The sequence below is a fragment of the Camarhynchus parvulus genome, chromosome 4 (genome assembly GCF_901933205.1).
Source record: "Camarhynchus parvulus chromosome 4, STF_HiC, whole genome shotgun sequence".
NCBI classification, from domain to species: Eukaryota; Metazoa; Chordata; class Aves; order Passeriformes; family Thraupidae; genus Camarhynchus; species Camarhynchus parvulus.
This window is the reverse complement of record NC_044574.1, coordinates 62,862,176-62,883,976: the sequence shown is the minus strand read 5'-3', so window position 1 is coordinate 62,883,976 and position 21,801 is coordinate 62,862,176. Positions and strand designations below refer to the sequence as shown.

Here is a 21,801-nt window from a genome sequence, read left to right as displayed (position 1 = left end):
AAGCATTTTCTAGTTTTAGGTGCAAACCTTAACATGAATGAATAGTTTCCAGAACACAAGTCAAAAGTGTAATCTGAGTTAATGGAAGAGGACACGTCAGCTGGGAAGGATCTGCCTGGAAAAAGTATTTCTTCCCAGCAGTTCCAAAATCATTCATTGTTTACTGTCTCACATTGTTCCAACAGACAAACAACATCAATAATTCACAAAGATGTTAATTCCTACTTAAATCCATAGAGCAGCATGGGCTATTTATTTAGTTAGCTTTAACTGTCTCTGAATCATGGGATTTACTGTTACCAGTGGCAATTTCTCACGAACTGAGGCAGAACTGCCAGGAATTGCACAAGGCCTTTAGAGCAATGAGGTTTAGGCACCTCGTACTTCATCCACACAGGGGCAGACCAGAGGCTGAGGGCTTCAGCCAGAGGTGCCATGGACCAGCACACACACCACCCACTTGCCCACCTAGTACTAAAACAGCTTCCTTGAGGTACATCTCTTGCCACACAGCACCTCCCATTGATCCCCGAGGGAGGCAGAGCCAAGCACAGCTGCACCCCACATTAGTAGCAGCCTGCTCATTCACTTGGAAAACCCCCACAGAATCTTTATAGTTCCTAAACCGGACCATGAACTCTGATCGCTCCAAGTGCAGAATGGAAACTGAAAAGAAAGCCCTACAAATCTCTCCTCAAACTCCTGTCATGTCATTCACTCTGGTCACATTAGTTCTCCAACTCAACACAGAATTTATCCCTTACAGAGTTTGAATTTGATGTAGAATATAGTCCCAGATTTATCAAAGATTCACTTGCTCCAAATTTTGCCCCTAAAATCTTCCATTGTTGCCATCTGCAATAGCAACGACACCTTTTAGATAAGAACAGCTGATAAATAGATGCACATGCTCAAGAAGTTGTGTTCAGGGTTCATTTCTGTATCCTAAGAACACGGGGGAGCTGTTTAATGCAGCTTATCTTAATGCACCAAGAAAGCAAGTGACACTGAGTGCTCCTTGAACTACTCAGGAACTTCCCTCTTTACTCACATTACCAGTATCAATCACTGGCCTTATTAATGTGTGGTTTTAATTGCTTTATGGATTTTATTTTACTTACTCTTCTTTTACTTCTTGTTGCAGATAATGTCAAGAGTCCTCTTCATTGATTATTGGCAGCTGCTGCTCTCTGAGAAAACCTCTTCCAATTTGTCTTTCCGGATCCTTTGACTTCCCGCTCCGACAGCCTTACAGCCCCCCCGAATGTCTCATAAATGCACTGCAATGGTCACATGAACACCTTGGAAGGGGAACCTCTGCAACTCCTCGTTCCCATGGCACTTTAGGAGGAGCACCTGGAAGAGTGCTAAGCCCAGCAGGAGCTGGAAGCCCCGCCAAAGATGAATCTCATCGGGAAGCTCCGCAGAAGCTTCCGAACTCTGGTCATTCTCCTGGCCACCTTCTGCTTGGCAAGTATTGTCATCTCTGCCTATTTCCTCTACACTGGCTACAAGCAGGAAATGGCCCTTGTGGAAACCACTGGGCAAGCAGAGTGTGAGGACCTCAAACTTCTGCCCTACAGGTCTGCAGAGCTGAGAACACCTAAGCCAATTGATCCCTCTAGGACTGATCCCACTGTGCTCCTGTTTGTGGAAAGCCAGTACTCCCAGCTGGGGCAAGACATCATAGCCATCCTCGAGTCCAGCAAGTTTCAGTACCACATGGTCATTGCACCAGCCAAGGGGGACATTCCTCCTCTCACAGATAATGGGAGAGGGAAGTACACCATCGTTATATACGAGAATATTTTAAAGTACGTGTCCATGGACTCGTGGAATAGAGAGCTTCTGGAAAAATACTGTGTGGAATACAGTGTTAGCATAATTGGTTTTCATAAAGCCAACGAGAACAGCTCCCCCAGCAGCAGACTGAAAGGGCTGCCCTTGCAGCTGTACAACAACGTGGCCCTGCAAGACTGCATGGTGAACCCTCGCTCGCCCCTGCTGCGCATCACCAAAGCACCCAGGCTGGAGCAGGGCCCCCTGCCCGGCCAGGACTGGACCGTGTTCCAGTTCAACCACTCCACCTACCAGCCCGTGCTGCTGGGCGAGCTGCAGCCCGCCAGGCCCACCCCGGCCTCGCTGCCCCGCACTGCTCTCCACGCGACCGTCATCCAGGACCTGGGCCTGCACGACGGCATCCAGAGAGTCCTTTTTGGGAACAACCTGACCTTCTGGCTCCACAAGCTCATCTTCATCGATGCCATCTCCTTCCTGTCAGGGAAGAAGCTGACGCTCTCCTTGGAGAGGTACATTCTGGTGGACATCGACGACATCTTCGTGGGGAAGGAGGGGACGAGGATGAACGTCAACGATGTGAAGGTAAGGCAAGAACTGGGGGATACCATTCCAGACATGGGTACGTGCTAAGGGGGGTTTAAAAGGAGGCAAAGCTTGAAAAAGCTGAGCAGCTCTTTTTCTTGGTAAGGGCTGGAAGTGCACAAGTGCAGGCAGCAGATACATAAACCACAGCCTGAGATTAAAAGCCATGTTCCCCACATACATATAGAGATGCACTTATGAATCTGTAGGGGCATACACGTATACAATATCCCGCACATATATAATATCTTCTAGAGGCCTGTTCTGTATTATTTCTCTCACTATTGCTGTCAAATAGCCAGAACAGTACAAGACAGTTGCCTTTTTAAACCTCACTATCACTGCATTAAAAAAAAACAAAAAGAGCAAAAGGGAAAAAAGAGCTTGAAGAAGTCACAGCCCCAGCATGACTCCTAAGAGTTAGCAGGATAATTTTCATTACCAGACTAGCAGGTAAGCATTTAAAGTTACCAGTTACAGGGTGGAAGCACAGCATGCACTTAAGCAAGTGACATAGCCATCTGACAGAGTGAAAGGCCCACAGACTACTCACTGGGGGCTCCTCCACACTTATTTTCCTGATTTGTTGTATCCAGGGACACCATTAAATTTGTTCAGAGTAACTCTCAAAGATGTGTGCAGCTTGGAAAGAATAGACAGAGCTCAACAGCATGACAGGTATTTCTTGTCATTTTCCACATGTGGGAATCATAGTCAGAGATTAATTGAATCCCTAAGCATGCAATATCACATTCGCCAGCCTTTATTCTGGAGGTTTTTTCCTGCAAATACCCAATGCTTTCAGGAACAATAAACAAGCCTTTTGTTTTTAAAAGCACATTTCTATTTCATTTCTAAACCCTTATTTCCATTTTTACAATTTCTATATTCATCTGCCTCCTCTCCAGACCATTGGGGTAGCCAAATACCCAGCAAGAGCAGTAGTCTCTCATACAACTGAAACAATTTTGTACATCAGAACACTTGGGGTAATTCCATTAGCCACACCAGGTGTATGAATGCTCATCAGGGCTGATTCTGAGCACCAAGCACTTGGAGTGCCTGGTGCCTTTGAGATCTGAGCACTGTGCACAAGCCCAGCAATCAAGTGCTCTCTCTCTGGAAATACATGGGGAAATGCTCTGAGCAAGGGCTCATACACAAGAGGAAATTCACTCCAAAGGCACTTGTGAAACAAGTTTTTCAGCAATAGCTTCCTGCCTGCACCTTTTTGAGAGTGTCTTCCTGACATGGTTTGCTGCACTAAGGAAGCCTGTTACTGTTCCACAGCAGTTCAAGAGCCCCCACTGCCAGCAGAGCAGTGTCCACACAGGGACACTTGGAGATTCAGAGCTGAGCTCTGGAATCACCTCATTATGCAGGAAAAAAACCAAGTCAGCCCCATTACTATCCAGCAGTCAGCAACATTGCCAGGCAAACCTTTCCAGCTGTGATTGGCACAGCAACCATGCTTCCGTGCTCATTATAGGAGACACAGCAGAAAACCCCACATCCAGGGGCTGCAGAAAGAGCTGGGTGCTGTTAAAAGCATTCAGAACCATATTTATGTTGTGCATGCCTTTATTCACCTGAAAACCAACCGGTCCACACTGCTGAATATCTAGACAATAACAAGGAAATACATCTGCTGGGATTCAGACCTTTTTAATTTCTTTTTTTTCAAGCAATGCATGGTGAGCCTTCTTTCATTCATTATGTTTGAGTCAGGGTACAAAGGGAAGCTTTCATTTTTCCCACATTTCTCCAGTACCAAATTAGCAGCCCACTTTCCTCGCAAAAATACCACAAGTGCCACTCACAGGATAAATCCCCTCCTCACCTCACACAAGTAATCACACCACAAACACTAACCCAGAGGGAGAAATCTTCTGCAAGTACAAGTTCAGAACCAAACTTCCCCTCAAGCTCTCTTTTGGGGACAATAAAAAGTTTATCTCCCATTTTCAGGTGAATGTTTCACACATAAATCCACCCTGCAACTTGAGCACCCACAGATACCCTGAGGAACAAATCTCTGCCGGGTTTGAAATGAAATCCATAATGTTGAGGACAGACTATCTCACAAACACTTGCTACACAAATCAGTCTGTTCCTACAGACAGGACATTCCCAGCATACATTAACCCAGAGAACAGAATCCTGTTAATGAGCATAACACTGAAAGCAGAGTGCACTTTGGTTAGTTTACAGAAAAGGGTAATTACAGCCAGTTAGAGAATAATCTCCCAAGTCACTGGGGAAGGAGGCAATTAAGAACCAGCAGACCTGCCTTCACCCTGTAAGGCACAGTAGCTTTGCTTGAGAGGCAAAAATAACTACTTAGGAGGCTGATATTTCAGTGATGGCAAAGCCTTGCCCTGCCTTTGGGAGGGAGGGCTGTGGCTGCTCACTGAGAGCAGAGATTTAGGGACTCTGCCCAGCTCTCCAAAGGTGCCATGCCCACCCAAACCCCTCAGGAATGCTTTAATACCCAGCCAGTCTCCTGATAACAATATTGGCATGTAACAGTAATCAAACAATTCAACCTGTGCCTGTGTAATTATTTCCTGCAACCCAAATGTTCTTATTCCCTCACAAAGCCATTTCTCAATTAGGTGCCTCAGGGAGATATATATATGTATGTATATATATAGACACACACACACTTTGATAAAGGGTGGCATCAACTACAGAAACAGAGATTAGAGAACAGGGTTATTATGGGCTCTGTTTACCACAGAAGATCTCCTAGACCCTGGTGTTGAAAAAGTTGTGCAAGGTCATGTCTGGCTAAGTAATTAACAGGAACTCAGCAGAGCCACAGAAAGCTGTTTTTCCCAGCTTTGTGGAGTTCTATCTTGAGCCTAGTGAGCCTCTGCAAATGAATTTCTCCCTTTCCTGCCTGCCAATATATTATCTCAGTGCTTGATTTTCAAAGGCAAAAGAATCCTTCAGTTAATTTGCAGAAACAGTGAATTTGTGCTCTTGTAAATGGTACTTCTTCCCAGCCACACGAGTCCAGTATCACTGGCATCAGTGATTTGGCAAAAAACCCCATGAAATGTCTTTTTATGCTGTCTCTGGGAGAGCCACACAGAAAAAACACAAAGCTTTCACCTTTAAAGTTTGCTTTTAACTGAGCACAGAGAGGTTTGCATTTCCCAAACAAGGAGTAAGAACTTGCTGAAGTATTGCTATTTTTCCTGTTGCCACAGTATGAGCCAGTACAATATTTACTCACCCAGGAAGAGCTCCATGCAGCCACCCGGGTTTTCCAGCACTTTTCACAAATACACCTCCTACTGTTAACTCAAAAGCCCTGCAAGAGCACAGTGCAAGCTAAGGCATTTACCCTTCAATAAATAAAACAAATAAAAAACTACTCCAAATAAAACAAAAAACTTTAGCTTTTCACTTTGTACCCACCTCTCAGCTCCAGGATTTAGACTGCAACAAACCTTCTTCTGGGTGGAGTCAGGAACAACCTGTTCCCCTCTCTTATCCCACTCTCCCAGCTGGAGCTGACAAAATAATGAAGGTGAAATTGCCTGTCCCAGCACCACCATATCCCAGAGCCCCCTTCTCTAAAAGCTCCATTTCCCCTTTCTGTAACCCCTCTAATTGTCACTATAAGGATGGGAGGATCCTGGGACTCTGTGAGCCGCAGTAAATGATGGAGCCATGCCTGACAATGTCCTTTGTGCTAGTGCTGACTGCAGGCCTTCCTTCTCCCTGCAGCCTGTCTGCCTTCTCCTGCTGCCTCCCCCTCTGAGCTCCACTTCCTTCAGTGGAAATAACAATTTGTCTCTGACACCCCCTCACTGCCACAGTCTGCTGTCTGTCTTTGACCTTCACCATCATTAAAATGCCTGGAACACTTAAAGCCTGTGATTTCTGGCACAATTTAGTGTTTTCAAGACAAAAATCGTGTTGGAGTTGCATCTTTCCTGGCAATTCCAAATTAAAAAGTACTGGCACAGCAGGGAGCTGAGCTCAACCACTCCATCTCTCCAGCATGTGATTATCCCTGATTTTCATGCAAGGACAGCTGCTTTCAGGTGGAACTACTGGAAATGTCTGGGCCTCATCAGCAGGCATGGCAGAATGGTCAGTCCTGAGGTAAAACAGTCACCTTGATATCCTTTTAATCATAATAAGCCCCTTACAGTAAAGTAACCATGGCTATGGCCAGCCCAGGGAGAAGCTGAGCCCAGGAACCCAGCGCAGACAGCCAGGCATTAGCCACTGAGGCTGGGTGGCACTTCTGTCACCTTCTGAAGCACTTGCAAGTGACACAAGGAAGTGGAGTCTGCAGCTCCCATTTTTGGACTGTCTTAAAGTCCTTAAAAATGAATTCAAAAAGCAGCTGAGAGGCATTACATGAAAACTTTAATAATATTTTTTTTAAAAATGGGAGTGCCTGCTCCATTCTGCTTCATCACAGATGACAGTTAATTCAATATTTTCCTTGTTCAGGTCTCTTGAATCACCCAATTCTTTCTGTAATAATTTGAGTGTTGAATACTGCTCAAGTGCCTTGTCAAGACACATCAGACAGAATGTTTCATACTTCTTTTGTTTCAACAGGGCCTGTTCTTTCATTCAGAACTTCAGTAGCAGTGTAGTTAAACACCACAGTTCCCTTGGCACCAGCAGAACCTGTATTCTTCTCCTTGGCAGCCTGATGGTTTGACTGTCTATCCAAGGAGCCTCCTGAATTCTAATAGATTTGGGGTTCTCTCATCTGCCAGCTTCCCACTCAAAATTAGGTGGTCTTCAGAGTGTTTTATAGAGTCTTGTCAGAAAACACATTCTGGTGGCTCAAATTTTCTACCTCTTGAATTTATTGAACAATTATGTCCCTAGCAAGATTTTCCTGAATGTTTGAAAACTCACTTGGTATTCTTCTGTCCCAGGGAACACACTGGTTTTTGGTCTGTAGGGTTCAATGTGGTATTGTTTGTACAAGCAATACATCTCAGAATAATCTCTGTTAAACACAGAATTAATCTCACATATTTGGGGTTTTTTCCTCCTAGGAAAATGGCCTAACATTCCACAAAACAACAAATGAATTATTTTAAAAAGTGAGAGAAATCATCCTTCATTCTGGCTATAAGAACTCAAGAGAACCTAATTTTGAAAAGCATTTTAAAATTTGATGTTTTAAAAAAGGTCACAATACTTTTTATAATATAGAAATGACAGATCTTCCAGGTCAAAATCTCTAGTGCTCACATCCTGTGCCAAGCTGACTTGTGTCACATTGCTCTTCTACACTTGCACTGATTTCCTGGATTTATACTTATTTGTTGAATCCTTTCTCCAAACTAATTCTGAAGTCATAGGTTATATCAAAATGGAATATATTTCCAGGGTACACGTGGTACTCTATTAATTTAGCCTCACTTAGGGAATCCATAGGAGCCAAAAAAACACATCTGCTTAATATCAACCCCTCCAGAGACCTGCATTAACCTGAGCTTTAAAACAACACATATTAGTTAAAAAGGAGCCCTAGCAGCTGCTTCCTGCGCAGAAAACAACACTCTGCAATGATGGAATGGCCTTGTAGAAGGGCCAGGCAGTGCAGACTGCAAGAGAAGTCATGATTATTGCCTTAAAAGCACTTGAAGCAGCAATAAACACATTAGCAGGAGCCCATCCATAATGCAGCTCCTTCAGGAGCAGCGTTACTTAAGTGACTTTAAATAAGCCTTTGTCATCCAAATGGGAGCAGGAGGAACACTTGGAGCAAAAGCTCAATTGAACACTCTTGGCATTATTCAAATGATGAGCAAGTGGCAGTGCCCAGGAAAAGGGTGGAGACAGGGAGGGATGGACAAACAGGTGAAGAAATGGGAAAATTTGAGACTTCAATTACTTAGCAATAATTAACCAGGAGTTTTCTGTCAACCTCTGTGTCACAATGAAGTATAAAACCAAATATTTGACTATACCTGGCTTCAAATCCTTAGACATATCCATCCACCCCTATAGCTTTATATACATATCCTCACAGAAATCAAGTTTTAGGGTCTTTGTCTTTTCTGTGAATATGGCCAAAGATGCCTTCAGTTACAGCTTTACTCCCAGTGTTCTACACCTCCACCTGTCTTCTTTCCATTCAGGCAGAAAAAAAACAACAAAGTACTACAGAGTTTTTTTCACCTCATGGGAAATTCTAATATAAGACTATTTAGTAATTTAACTTTGTCATTTTGTATCAACAAAATTTCTAATGTTAAATATGGTAATTTATAACTTAAATAGTCACACCCATTTTATAGATATCTTAAGATATTAAGTTAGTTAAGAATTTCTCTCCAGAAATGTCAAGGAGAAGACAAAACCATTTTTATTCAATTCCATTAAGAATTTAATTTTCAGTATTTACCAGAAAATTAAAGGACAAGCTAGTAAGAATTTCCTACAAACCAGTGTATTAGTTAAAACACTTCAGGGCTTTCTTTAGGAAATTAAGCCATTGATCAAGTATTTTTTTCCCCTTCAGAAGCACAAATTTTAAATGTCCTTTACCAAGCCATGAAAATTTTCTCTAAATATTTGTAAGCCTTACTCTTGTCTGTGTTTCTGTTCTTTCTGCCAATTACCAGCACTCTCTTATTCTGCTGTTCCCATTTTTCATCCAGACAACATCCAAACACAAGGGGGATCTGTGGTGTGGGACACCCTCAGGTCCTCTGGCACATGACATCCCTGCTATTTTTAACACTTCTGACTGGAAAAGGCTGAATCCCTTATCTCAGAGTTTAATTTTTTAATTGATGTTGTCATTTAATTGGAATTTTAGCATTTAGTTTTAAAAAAAACACAAACTAAATCTATTAAAACTAATACTACCCTCCCAATACTTTCTGACCAAGGTATGGAAAAATTCAAAGAGTGAGAGGTTAGGATTTTAATTTTCCTTCCATCCTACTTGTTTAGCCATTTGTCCTTATATTTATAAATGGGTGGAAAATCCTTCCAAACTGGCAAAGTGACAAGGCAGAGGAAAACGAAGTTTATATTCCTGTTACTTGTTCAACCTGGATTGCTCCACTGAAACAGCTTCCTGTGGCAAAATGTTGATTTATGAAATGCACAATGTTTCACCGGAATATGATTCAAACAAAATTGTGTTCTGCCAGCTCATCTGCTCGGCAGACTAAAGGAAAAGGGGGCAGTTCATAGAATATTAAAAAAATAAATTCCAAAGATTGTAATTAAATGTAGCTTTGGAATTGCTGATGCTCCAGAAATTAAAAAATGCAAGTAATTCACACTTTGCTGAGACACTCCTTTAATACAAGAATTTCCCAGCAAATTGATATTTTAGGTTTTTGCTGCCTCTTCATTTTACTTAAGAGATGGAATTATTAACGTAGCTTTTACATTACATATTAAATCTAAAATACCAACGCTGAGTCAATTCCTTAAAGTTGCCTCAATATTCCACTTGAACTGCTGGGATTGAATCAGACTCAATAAAAGCCATTGGCTTCAGGACTTGTGTGTTTTTCACCTCAAAACAGCTGCCCTTCTAGTAAAAGATGGTATAAAAAATGATGGAATTCACATTTTTGACAGCAGACTGTATTTGCCTGCCTGGCCCAAACCTGATGAAAGATTGGCTCTTCAAGCTGTCAGTGATTCTCGATAGCACAAGTGCTTTTTTTGGTGGAGACCCAATTGTTCTTATTGGGCAGCAAGTTGGACCTGGGGAAAAGCAGCCTGGTGAAGAGCAGGACGAGGGAGACAGGCTCAGGGGATGAGGACCAAAGTGCTTTGTCCATTTCCCAGTAATATTTAATCCCTGAGGGCCACAAGACTGGAGACCTCCTTTGTAATAATATTTACTGTAGGTTTTTCAACAAATTAGCACAAATGTTTGGGAATTAATTGAATATACATGCATAAATAAGCATTAATATGTATAAATCTATAATTAATAGAGATTAAATACTCTATAATTTTATTAATTTAGGAGTTCCAGGGACAAGTGTGAACTGCTGAGGCTATGCTCTGCATGGTTAATAGTAACAATAATAATAATAATGCATTACATTTAAAAAATAGGTTCAGCTGCAGAATGTGAATTCTTTAATAAAAAAGCTCTGCATGTCTCTTCCTAGTAACACATCCCAAGATTTATGTGCATCATAAACAAACATGTCTGTGGTATTATAAAGTGTAATTCCTCTGTATTTGTTATTAGGAAAGGGAATATGGTTTGCCATGTGCTTTCCCTCTTATTTCTGCTGTAACTGGGCGCAGGCTGCCAGTACATTATCAGGGAACAAAACCCACCCATCTCTGCTGTAAATATTGCAAGGTGAGTGTTAAATACCAGAGGGAATTTTGGGCAGGAAAGCTGTGCCTGGAAAGAGCTCACTGCAGGATGGTTAAAACCACCTTTCTGCTCTTCAACTGCTCAAAGCCAGCTGACATTCCACCTAGAGAAATATTCTGGATTATTCATTTCACTGGTGACCTAACACATGGGGTGTGCTGAACTCCAGCAGGGCAGAGAGGGGGCAAACAAGGGGGAATGCACAGCTCAAAGGAGAGCTTGAAGAAAAAGAAAGGTTTTCCACAATGGAAAAAGAGCGCCCAGCTTTTAGCTCTCTCATCTTACAGCTGCAAATTGTTTCCAGGATCTGGATGTACACCTTGCCAAACACTCCTATTGGGCTAGCAGAGCATTACCCAAGCAAAGCCTGTCCCAGCAATTCAGTATTTGTCATTTCTAAACAGCTATTCCCATATAAAATCAAATTATGGCATTACCCTTCAGCTGTGAGAGTAATAGAATCTCTCACTTCAGAAATGAGGGGAAATTTAGTGTAACAACTATAATTAAAAGCTTGATAGTTTGCTGAACATATTTTTCCCAGTTTAATGATCCTGTGTTGCATGAATTCATACTTTACACTGCAAGTAGCTACAGTTTTCAATGGGAATATTTAGAGGGAAAAATGCTGCCTTTAATGATTAAGATCAAAAGCAAGTAGATTTAAAAGTTAACTGCCTCAGTAATGCCACTTTCTGGCTCTCACCAAAATGCATATGAATGGCTCTGAAACAGCAATCTGTTTTAAGAAAAAAATCAAACTCCACCCCCCAACCTGTCTAAATTTAGCACTCTAGGCATTATTCAAATGATGCGATTGTCTTTTTTAAGACAATGCCATGCAAGTATTCCATGTGCTGGTGAGATCAGCTCTCCTCCCTGTTCCCAGGCGCTGGAGACCTATCACCACAAGAGCTCACAACCAGGGTGCTCCTGGATGTGAGAACAGAAAAGCCACAAGTTTCAACTGCTAGGAGACTTAGGAAAGGATCACAAACTCTGATTTATTACTGCCATTATTACTCTTGGGAGACATACTGTTCCTCTAGGGTGTGTTCAGGGAGCTTGGGAGCAGCTGGCTTGCTGTGGGCACTCACACAGAATCACAGAATAATGAAGTTGGAAGAGACCTCTAAGATCATCGAGTCCAACCTATGCCCTAACACCTCAACTAGACCATAGCACCAAGTGCCATGTCCAGTCTTTTTTTAAACACATCCAGGGAAGAGCACCTCCCTGGGAAGAGCATTCCAGAACACAAGGAAAAAGGCTGGAAAAGCCATGTAGAAGGGCTTCCTGTTAGCAGGAATTTCCTCCCTAGGAAGTCACTGCAAGGACTGAAAGATTCCATCACTTTTCCACAATTACATTGGACCACTTGAATTTCTCAAGGGTGCAGGTTTGAGTTTTTTGCAGTCTGTATTCCAGAGTGATCTGAGGAACAGCAGTACTTTAGTTTTGTTCTGAGTGCAATTTTCCCTCTTATGGGAAAGGTGTGGTGATACTTCTGAACCTGAAACATTTCCTTTGACTGTTAAAGAGATTTGTTCTCAATTTTACCTGAAATCACCTAGTTTTATGAAGGAGCCTACTGAAACTTCTGCAATTGTTCATTTCAAATGTGCCAGCCTCAGTTGGTGGTCTAGATTGATTTTGTTGGACAACATGCTGGCCTTTCATGTTTCTGTTCGAGAGAACTGAGTGGAAATGTAAGATGGGCATTGCCATTTAACTTTGGATCTTCCAGCCTCCTCCTCTGGACAGCTCACTATGCTGCCTTCATGCTGGGAAGGATAATAAAGCAGTGGTAAGCAGGAGGATTTTCTGGGATGGAGGGATTTTAAGCCTGTCCTGGAGGACAATAAAGGCTTTAGCTCCCTCTGCACTGAACCTGAAGGAGCAGGGGGTGGCAGAAGCACTCTGATCTCTGGTGAAAGAGACGCAATGTAAGGCAAGAACATTTGCCTTGAAATTCCCTTTTCATTCCACAGAAACATCCAATTCTAGTTATCAAAACACTGAAGCCAGCTCCCTGGATAATGGAAGGCAGCATCACAAAGAAGGGAGGAAGGTCAGAGAAGTTAAGCTCTGCCAGACAGCTATCAAGCATCTCAAAAATATTAAAAAGCAACACTTCATCCTAGTGGTTTTTAAAGCACACCCTTACTCATCGAGACTCTACAAAATGAAAGTTTCACAATAACCAAGGAAAACAGTTCTCCAGACTTCCCTGGTTGCTGATTTTTATGGAGAGGGTGGGCAACAGGCAGACCCACATAGGGAAAAGTCCCAAACATATGGAGTCACTCCCTTAATGCCACAAGACAGCTCCATCCTTGTGCCAACACGCCCATTCTGAGCCCTGAAGGACACACCTCAGCTCAGGAGGTATCACCTGCTCCAATCTCTCCTCTATGATTGAATGTGTGCAGAAGAAAAAAAAACCTTGATTCCCCACCACAATGCATATACAGCAGGCAGTTTTAAGCAGTAAATTTAAGGCAGGGATTTGACATTGCTGGTAGGTGCTCAGAATTTTGAGATAAATGTACATGATGAGAACTTGAAGGAAGTTTTATTTTTGTGACAAGTTATCCAAGTGAATGATTTCCAAGGGCAGTGAGGAACAGAAAACCACTCTGATTAAACCTTAGTAGATCCAAGTCCATAAATTAAAGAAGATAGATAAGGTAGCCTCTATTAGTCTAGCCTTTAAATAATTTATAGCAACTGAGTACCCACACATTCTAGAGTTGATTTGTAATTCTTTTTTTTGCTTAAGAAAACAAGTCTGAAGCACCAAAACACAAGAAAAAGAAAGAATACACAACTCAAACAAAATGCAGTTGTTGCTGTTACTTGTCTTTTACCCTGTATTTGTGCCAAGGAGAGAGAGAGACTTTGATCCTTTTTTTTTTGGGCATGGCCTGATCATGACCTGAGCTAACTAATGACCAATGTGGGTTTTATGTGGGTGACATGCAGCACAGTGACTGATACCAGCACAGTCTCCTGCCACTGGACCACTATGGCTCAACAACCATTTTTTATTAACATACTACTTTAGATCTTGAGGTTGTCCCTGTAAAGCCTTGAGATGGTTTTGCCATTCAATTTCTATTTCAGGGATTAATTTTGTGATTGATCAGAGCTGACGTGAGGACTCTGTCCCTGCCTTTTGGGCCTCTTTGTTGGGAGCTCTACAGTGGAATTAGAGAGAGACAAACCCCACCTGCCTTGTGCAGATTGGATATGGGGAAATAGAGCAACTCTTCTTTATTTCATGGGGCTGTTGTGCTGGCCAGGCTGAACTGCAGCCACAGGGAGCAGAGCCACTGAAATCAAAACAAGCATTCCTGATCACGTTGTTTCAAAAACTGGACCAATAATCCTTGATCTCCCACTGGCAGATTGCCTTCCCCTGATTCCCCTGCCTGAAGAGCCTTTCTTCAAGAGATTTCTTTTGCTGGAAATGCTTAAGCTTCTCAAAAGTCAGAACTGATAAGAAATCATCTCTAAGCCCCTTCGCTGCTCTGCTCCAAGTGCCACCAGCTCCTGGCTCTGCTGCATGGACCTGCAGGGAGGGATCCTGCTCAGCCCTGGGCTTGTGCCAGCAGCTCCCCACAGCCCAGGGGATTGCCCCCTGCTCTCAGCTTGGGCACAGGATGGCTTTTCCCCTCCCGGGACTTGGCAGCACATTTGGTTAGTATTCCTAGAAAATCCTTCAGCATCAGCAGTGATTGATACTGGAGACCCTCAGCGCTGTCCCAAACAGGCTGTAAATCTTCTCTCTTCTGACACAGAGCAGCAATCACTGCTGGCAGGGAGCCACTGCAGCCACTCCCTGCTCCTGCAGCTCCAGCAGCAGCTCCTGTGGATGCTCCCAGCCAGGCCTAATGCCTTTGGTCCTCCCCAGAATGGGAGCAATTGCCTTAACTCATCTGTGTGGCCCTGTTAAAAAAAACCCTGCTTCTTAGTCCTGCTCACTACTTTCCATTCATACTTTCTGCCCTGCTAGACTGTCCCCTTGCTCTTCATTTGAGCTTTTTGCCGCTAGATGCTCTAACAAGGCCAGGAATTCCTTTTTCCAAGAAGAGACTGGATGATTACCATGGATATTTTTATGCATCTGTGCACCCACACTTGAGCAGTTGGTCAAGGTGCTCTCACTGCCAGGCTGTCTGTGTCACACTCAGCATCATCTCTCTTCTAATACTAAACCAAGGGCCACCTCCTGAGCTCTCAGGGATGTTATTCTCCACACAGTCATCAGTGAGTAGTAAATTTGCTGCAGTATCCCCCCATTCATCTCCTTCAGCTGGAACTGGCTGAACCTCTACTGGGACAGATGCACTCCCCTGGGTCAAATTAAATGCAGGTAGACTCCCAACAGTTTTCTGACTTTAGGACAGAGTTACAACACAGCCACAGAAATAGATCTGATAAAGTGGGTATTCCACTCAAGAAGTAAAAACACCTTTTTTCCTGTTTCCAGTACACATACTACACAAATATGTGCAAATCATCACCTGTTTCTTGCTTCAAAGAAACCCACCTATCCTGTCAGACCTCATACAAAGGCAGCCAACTCCAGGGAAATGCTGAACAGGCTCAAGTAATAGCTCTACAATGAAAAATAGATCTGCAGCCAGAGCCAGCTGTGTTCAGCCCCAGCTGAGAGCTCCCTCTTAATTATTTATATGGCACCATGGATTAGCAGGCTGCTCCACAGGATTAAAAGCACCAGGAAATGCAGTCCCAGCCCTAGAGAAGGCAGGGCCAAAGCCCTGGCTGTGCCCAGCGCTCTGCAGCCAGCACTGGGAGTGGCACCATTTGCAGGAAGGACTGGGTGAGAAGTGTCTCCAGGTCTGTGAGCTTTGGCAGTTTTCCTCTGATCCAGGCCCTGCTGTTCCAGTCAGGTTTGGCATAGGGTATAGAGCAAGTGATTTCAAAATCCCATTAAAGATTTCACTAACACCAACCCCTAAACTGCTTTCAAACTCTAGCCACTAAGTCAATATTGTGGATTCTTGCTAATTCCTACACTCTGGTATTATCTGCTGTAAGCGTGGGAAGTGGGCTAAAATCCTCACCACACAGAAATCATCAACTCAGCTTCCCTGGGCTTAAAATTCCTCACCAAGTTGAGTTTTAACACGTGCAGATACAGCTGAGTTGATTGTCCCCCTTATGACAGAAATTTATGCTCCAATCTGAAAGCTGAAAATAAGGAACTTAAAATCCTGGTCTTGCAGTGACCCCATCAGTAATGTCAGGCTAGACATCACTTTTTTACTGACAGCTTTCCTGTCAGAAAATAGCAGTGGCTAGTTATTTCACACCTTCCTTACAGTCATTACTATGATTTTAACTGCTTTGTGGTATTCCTATCAATTCCACTTCCACCAGCTTTGAAAATTGCCAACACCATGGCAGGCTTAGTCAGATTTTTTTATCCTAGCATAGATTTCAGGGAGGGAGCAAGAGCAGGAAGAGGCAATCAAAAAATCACATCCTGACAGCAGCCGCTTGCAGTGCAATGACACATTGCTGAAAGTACTTTTTGCTTTTTCTTTTTTCCTTCCAAAAAATTCCAGCTGGAAATTTAGAGTAAAAACTATTACTTTGTAGCCCTCCAACTTCGCACAGACCACCAGCAAATTGCTGCACAGAACAGCTGGGGAATGAACCTCAGGGCTATGTAGCTGCACAAGCATTGAGGACATATGTTAGGGACAAAAATGAATAAATGCATTAAAAAGTTCTTATTAATACCATGTTCTTGGTATTGATAACAACTATGTACCATAGAAGCCTGAGAAAACTGTCTAGAAGTGAAAAACAATTTCGGTTGGAAGGAATTTCTGGAGGTGATCTAATCTAAGCCCCAGCTCAAAGCAGAGGTAAATGTTAAAGTTATCTATGTGCAAATATTTGTACGTATTTTCTGTCCAAAATATAGATAAATAAAGAGCATTGTGTATATAGTGAGCATACCCATATTTTATACACACACACACCAAAGAGCAGAAACCTGCAGCGGTGCAATCGCTATCCAGCACTAGGATCTGCTCCCAAATGAATAATGACTTGGAGTAATGGCAAGTGAGCCCATTTTTGACAAGACTCTCAGTCATATCCCTCAGAAGGTGATGGGACAGAGTAACCTTGGCCAGCACCCCTGGGAAGCCAGGCACTGGCACATCCTCCCGTGCCAGAAACACTTCCTCAAACCAGTCTGTGCAATTCAAATAACTCAGGATGACAGCAAATTACAGATACACTGCAAAGCAGGGATATCCAACTTCCCCTCCTTGCCTAGATCTCCCTCCAGACTGAGTGCCATGGACCTCCAAAATCCGGAGGTTTTGCTGCTTCCCAAAATTCACATTCACAGCATTGCCTCTGGCAGGGCACATGTATGAGCAGGAGCCCTAATGAAATGCCAGGCTGGCTGCTCCACACTGGGGAAATGTTCAGTCCTGCAAACCTTGTATCCCTCCTGGTGCTCTCAGTTTCTGGCAATGCCCCTGGGACACCTCTGAGTGTCAGGAGTTTGGTTCTGCTTTGTAGAAATAATGTTTAGAGATGTCATAAGGATATTCTGACAGCTGCAGTTTTCAAGCTAAACAATGTCTACATCTCAGAGACTTTTAGGATTTTTCCTCCAAAACTAGACTAAGTTTTCACCAGCTGATCTCACAGGCACTGATCCTTTCTTTCCCAAGAGCCTTTCTTGTCTCTGATGCTGTTACCTGCTATGGGAACAGAATGAAGGGCACATCAAACAACACTGGCTAATAGAATACTAGAAAAAGGACAAGGATCTGTGCATCAATTCCCAAAATGAATCCATTTTTGGTTTAACTGAAGTTTCAGGGATCACCAGTCCCTGTCTGTGCACTTGCACACACACCAACCCACAGCTGCATGTACATCTGCCTCCCTACAAACAGCGCCAACATGGAGCCCCAGTATTTGCCTCACTTTCCCCAACAAAAATGTGAGATTCCATTGTGCTGGCTCAATCCATGTGGCATCTGCCCCCCTCACCCCAAACACCACTGCCCATGCAAGGAAGGGCTTGTGCTTTAGCAGCTCTATTGATCCACTAAGACCTTTGGGTGGGGAGGAAAGCCTCTTTAATTACTTTGGCTGACTTTCAGGTTCTGTTTTGCCTTAACAATGTCTTCAGAAATCCAGTATGCATTTTAGCATTGTTATCACTTAACTTAGATTTGGAGTTTTGCTCCCCAGAGAGGCACCTTCTACCTCAGCCTGGCCAGCCCATGCTTGGCATCAAAATCACACAAAGTCATTCATTTGTCTTCGCTAAGGATTTGATAACCTCTACACTTCCCTCAGCCAGAGGTGTTTTGACCTTTAATTAAAAGGAAAATTTGTTGTCTTCCACTCAGAAGGCAGCAAATAATGAACTCATTAAAATGAGGTTACTGTTCAGGCCTTAGAGCAATAAGAGCCAAAGTCTCATTAGCAGCTAACAATCCAGAACATAGCACATAAATAAACCTAATATGGCAGAGCAAAATGCCTTGGTGCATTAAATTTGAGCAGAATCAAATGTTTACAGTCAATGATGTCTGGGGCATGAAGTTTTAATGTACTTAATGAAGGAAAGCAAATTGCTTCTTATTAGGCATGAAATGTTCCTGCAGAAATCACCCCAAAAAGTTTATTATGTAAATGAGGGATAGCGTTAGAATTAAGAAGGACATAGGAGGGAAATATCAACTTCTTCCTAATAGATGCACCAATTATGAAGAATAAAGACACAGCAACTTCAAATCTACAAAAGGTAATTAATGGATTAATGTAAAAAGCTACTGAATGGAATATAATGGAGAAACTGTATCTTGTGAGTGTCAGAGAGAAGCTTCACTGACAAAGCAAAGAATCACTTAATAAGGTTAATTCCATGAGTTTTGAGAGATTCCAGGCAATTAAGGGCTTACCTTAAAAAAAGCCCCTGTTTTTGCTTAGCCAGGCACAGAGACGTGCCTGTTTGTCCCTGCACAGTGTGCTCCATGGTTCTTTCCCTGGAAAGTGATAATTAAGTAAGCATGATAAAAGTGATAAAAAAGTAAGCATGATCTATTCAGCTGTCCAAAAATACCCACCTGTGGGTTCAACAGGGAATGCTGGTTTTACTTCCACAGGCATGCAGTGGGGACAGGAGTGGGATGGAGATCACTGAGCCCCCAGGGAAGGGGGGGATACCTGTGAAGCCAGGGACAGCAGGCAGAATGGGAATAGCTGTGTGGCACCTGGCCTTGGAAAGGGATCAGCTTTCCAGCTGTTAAAATTCAATAGCCCTTCTCCACCCTGCAGAGCCTCCAGAATCAAATCAAATAAATACCTTCTGCCTCCCATGGAGCCTGTGCAAATCTCAGGAAGGTTTCTGGCCCTGGGTGCCAGGGATATGCAGCTTCTCCACACTTTCATTAAAGATAAGGAAGGCAGACCCTAATCACCTAAAAAGTTGTTCCATATTAAGGGTGGAAAAGACATGAATGCCCTTCCTCCAAACAGACAAGCAGTGACAAAATAAATTTGGACTGTCTTAGCTGACAAGATCTTCTTAGCATTAAAAAGAGGGGAGGTCATGACAACAAAATTGAGCTGCATATTATAAAAATTAATATGCATATATGAAAATTGAAATGGCAAGAGAAAAATCTGTAGGATCAAGCCAAAGCCAGTTTGAGTGACAGATTTGCCCTTTAGACAGAGGAAAATGCTTGACACGCTGCAGGTTCCAGGATTTACATCTTAATCCTCGCTCTGTGTTTTTAATGAGTGTGGCTGGGCTGGAAGGCTCTGCCTATGCTGCAGCTCTGTCATCTTGCTGAGATGTGAGAGGAGCAGGAGTGGAGCCCAGGTGATGAAATGATGTTTGTTCCCTGCCCCTTCTCCTACTGCACCTTAAGTGATGATAATTTCTCAAGATGTTCTTCCCTCAAAGGAAAATTAAATTGATTTTGCTCAGCCCATAAGTCTTTCTCAACACATCTAAAAGGCTCTAGATAGCTTGGAAAATTATCTTCTAAAATATAACGACTCTGATTCTATGCTTCTGACTTTAATGGTGTCAATTTAGTGGCGGTTTTCACCAGCTGGGAGTTTTCCTCAATGTCTCAGCTAACAGTGGTGTTCATCTCCGAGGTTTTACATTTTAGTGAGCATTTACTTGTTATATTTTATGTAAATATAGTCCCACATGTGAAACTGTCACAGGATTGAAATAATCAACTTACTAAATGTCTGGCAAGATAGGCTGGAAACCATACAACCACCTTAATATTTAATGCTAAAGGACAAGATTTACTGTCCTAAGATTGCTTCATTTCCTTCAGCAAGGAGAGGAATTTGCTTGGTGACTGTTGCAGCTGATAAACACTATCTCAATTTCACATCTTCCTTGCCACCCCAAGTATGTTTCTATTAAAAAAAAAAATATCAAGGCAGATGCACCCTGCCTGGAAGTCTCTTGTATTACACTCACACACCTCAGCTGCTTAAGCCCTGCTTTCATGGTTTATCCTGCACTGGAGATACTTTTGGTTTCTGATCACAAGTAGCGGTGCTGGTCCTTGCTTAAATTAGACCAAAAAACTATTTTCCTGCTAAGTTAAGTGAAATTATGACCACACAGAATGTAATTTTCTCAAATGAAGGACATTAGCTGGGCTGGGTAGGGTGTAAACCACTGCAATCATTTTATCTTTGAACTCTGCAAGAACATGAAGGTCCAATCAATAGGAGTGTTATTAATAGATAATAGGAAACTTTCTCAAGGGCCACATAATGGAGGCACAGAAAATTGATGAAAACAGAGTTTATAATCTATTCAGCATTGGCAAGGCCAATAGGGTGAGAAATGCACTCCCCATCTCACATGCAGCACACCCAGATTCCAGGAGCTGGGGACCCAAAGCAGATCTGTGCACAAGGAGCAGCTCCAGGAGCAGTGCAGAGCTAACAACCAGTAGTAAACATCAAGTAAAGCTCACACAGGCTTAACCATCTTCTCTCTTTCCCTAGGAGCTGGAAAATAAGTCCAAAACAAAAACTAGACAAGTGGCCAAGACTATTTCTTCCATAAGCAGCACCCTTTCCTTCCATTTCCTTTCCAGTGGGCTTATCTTAGCTTGGAGGAGAGAATAAAAATAAACATTAATTAAATTAAAAATGCATTTATGACATGGACACAGCTTCTATCACAGTTCAAACCTGAAGCTTTGCTCATTCACACTTGAGCCTGAATTTGCTATTCAGACACAGCCCAAAATGGTCCTGCAGGTAAGTAAATCCCAACACCTTCATGTCTAGATGATGAGTAATATTCCTAATTTTATTTTGGGGTTTAAGCACATTTTCTCAAGCTTCACTAATGAAGTGAGCGAGTATATTGCTGCTTCTGAGTGGCAGTGTTTGAGTCCTGCCATTGATCAGTGCCCCAGGGGATAATATCCTGGGCCAAGGCACAGAACCATCACCTCCTTGGACAGTGAGGCGCTCCCACCACCTTTTCTAGCCCATCAAACTCTCATGGAACAAATTAAGCTCTCTGTAATAGTCCTATAAAAAAAAAGAAAGATGAGACCAAAATAATATTATTCTTTCTAAATCCATGTTAATTTCTTATTTATTTCAGGCTTTACTAGAGACTCAAAATTTACTGCGCACTCAGGTTGCAAATTTTACCTTCAACCTTGGATTTTCAGGAAAATTTTACCACACAGGTAAGAAGGAATTTCATGCAGTTAAACAGGTGACAGAATTTGAAATCTAGCTTTAAACATTCCCTTTCTAAATAATCAGAGGCTCTGAGACATCATTTTCCCAATCTTTTCTATTTCATCATACCTATCACACCTGAAAAACCTTACTGTGTCTCCTGAGGAATTAGAGATCTCTGCAACCACTTTGCCTCCTTTATAACGCTAAGATTTACCACCACACATCTTTCAGGAAAACACCAAGGGCATCCTTGTGTACCTGAGCAGCTCATCCATAGCGTGTCTTTACCCCTTTGGACACTG

General features: G+C 42.7%; 1 protein-coding gene across 1 annotated transcript in view; it reads left to right on the top strand.

The window, feature by feature from the left end:
* LOC115902959 (bifunctional heparan sulfate N-deacetylase/N-sulfotransferase 4) overlaps nucleotides 1-21,801 on the top strand; it is a 64,588-nt gene that overhangs the window by 12,581 nt on the left and 30,206 nt on the right. The window contains exons 2-3 of the mRNA XM_030946964.1: nucleotides 1,145-2,382; nucleotides 21,414-21,501. Coding sequence (XP_030802824.1) covers nucleotides 1,402-2,382; nucleotides 21,414-21,501 — 1,069 coding nt within the window. The 5' untranslated portion in view covers nucleotides 1,145-1,401. The remainder of the gene's footprint in view (nucleotides 1-1,144; nucleotides 2,383-21,413; nucleotides 21,502-21,801) is intronic.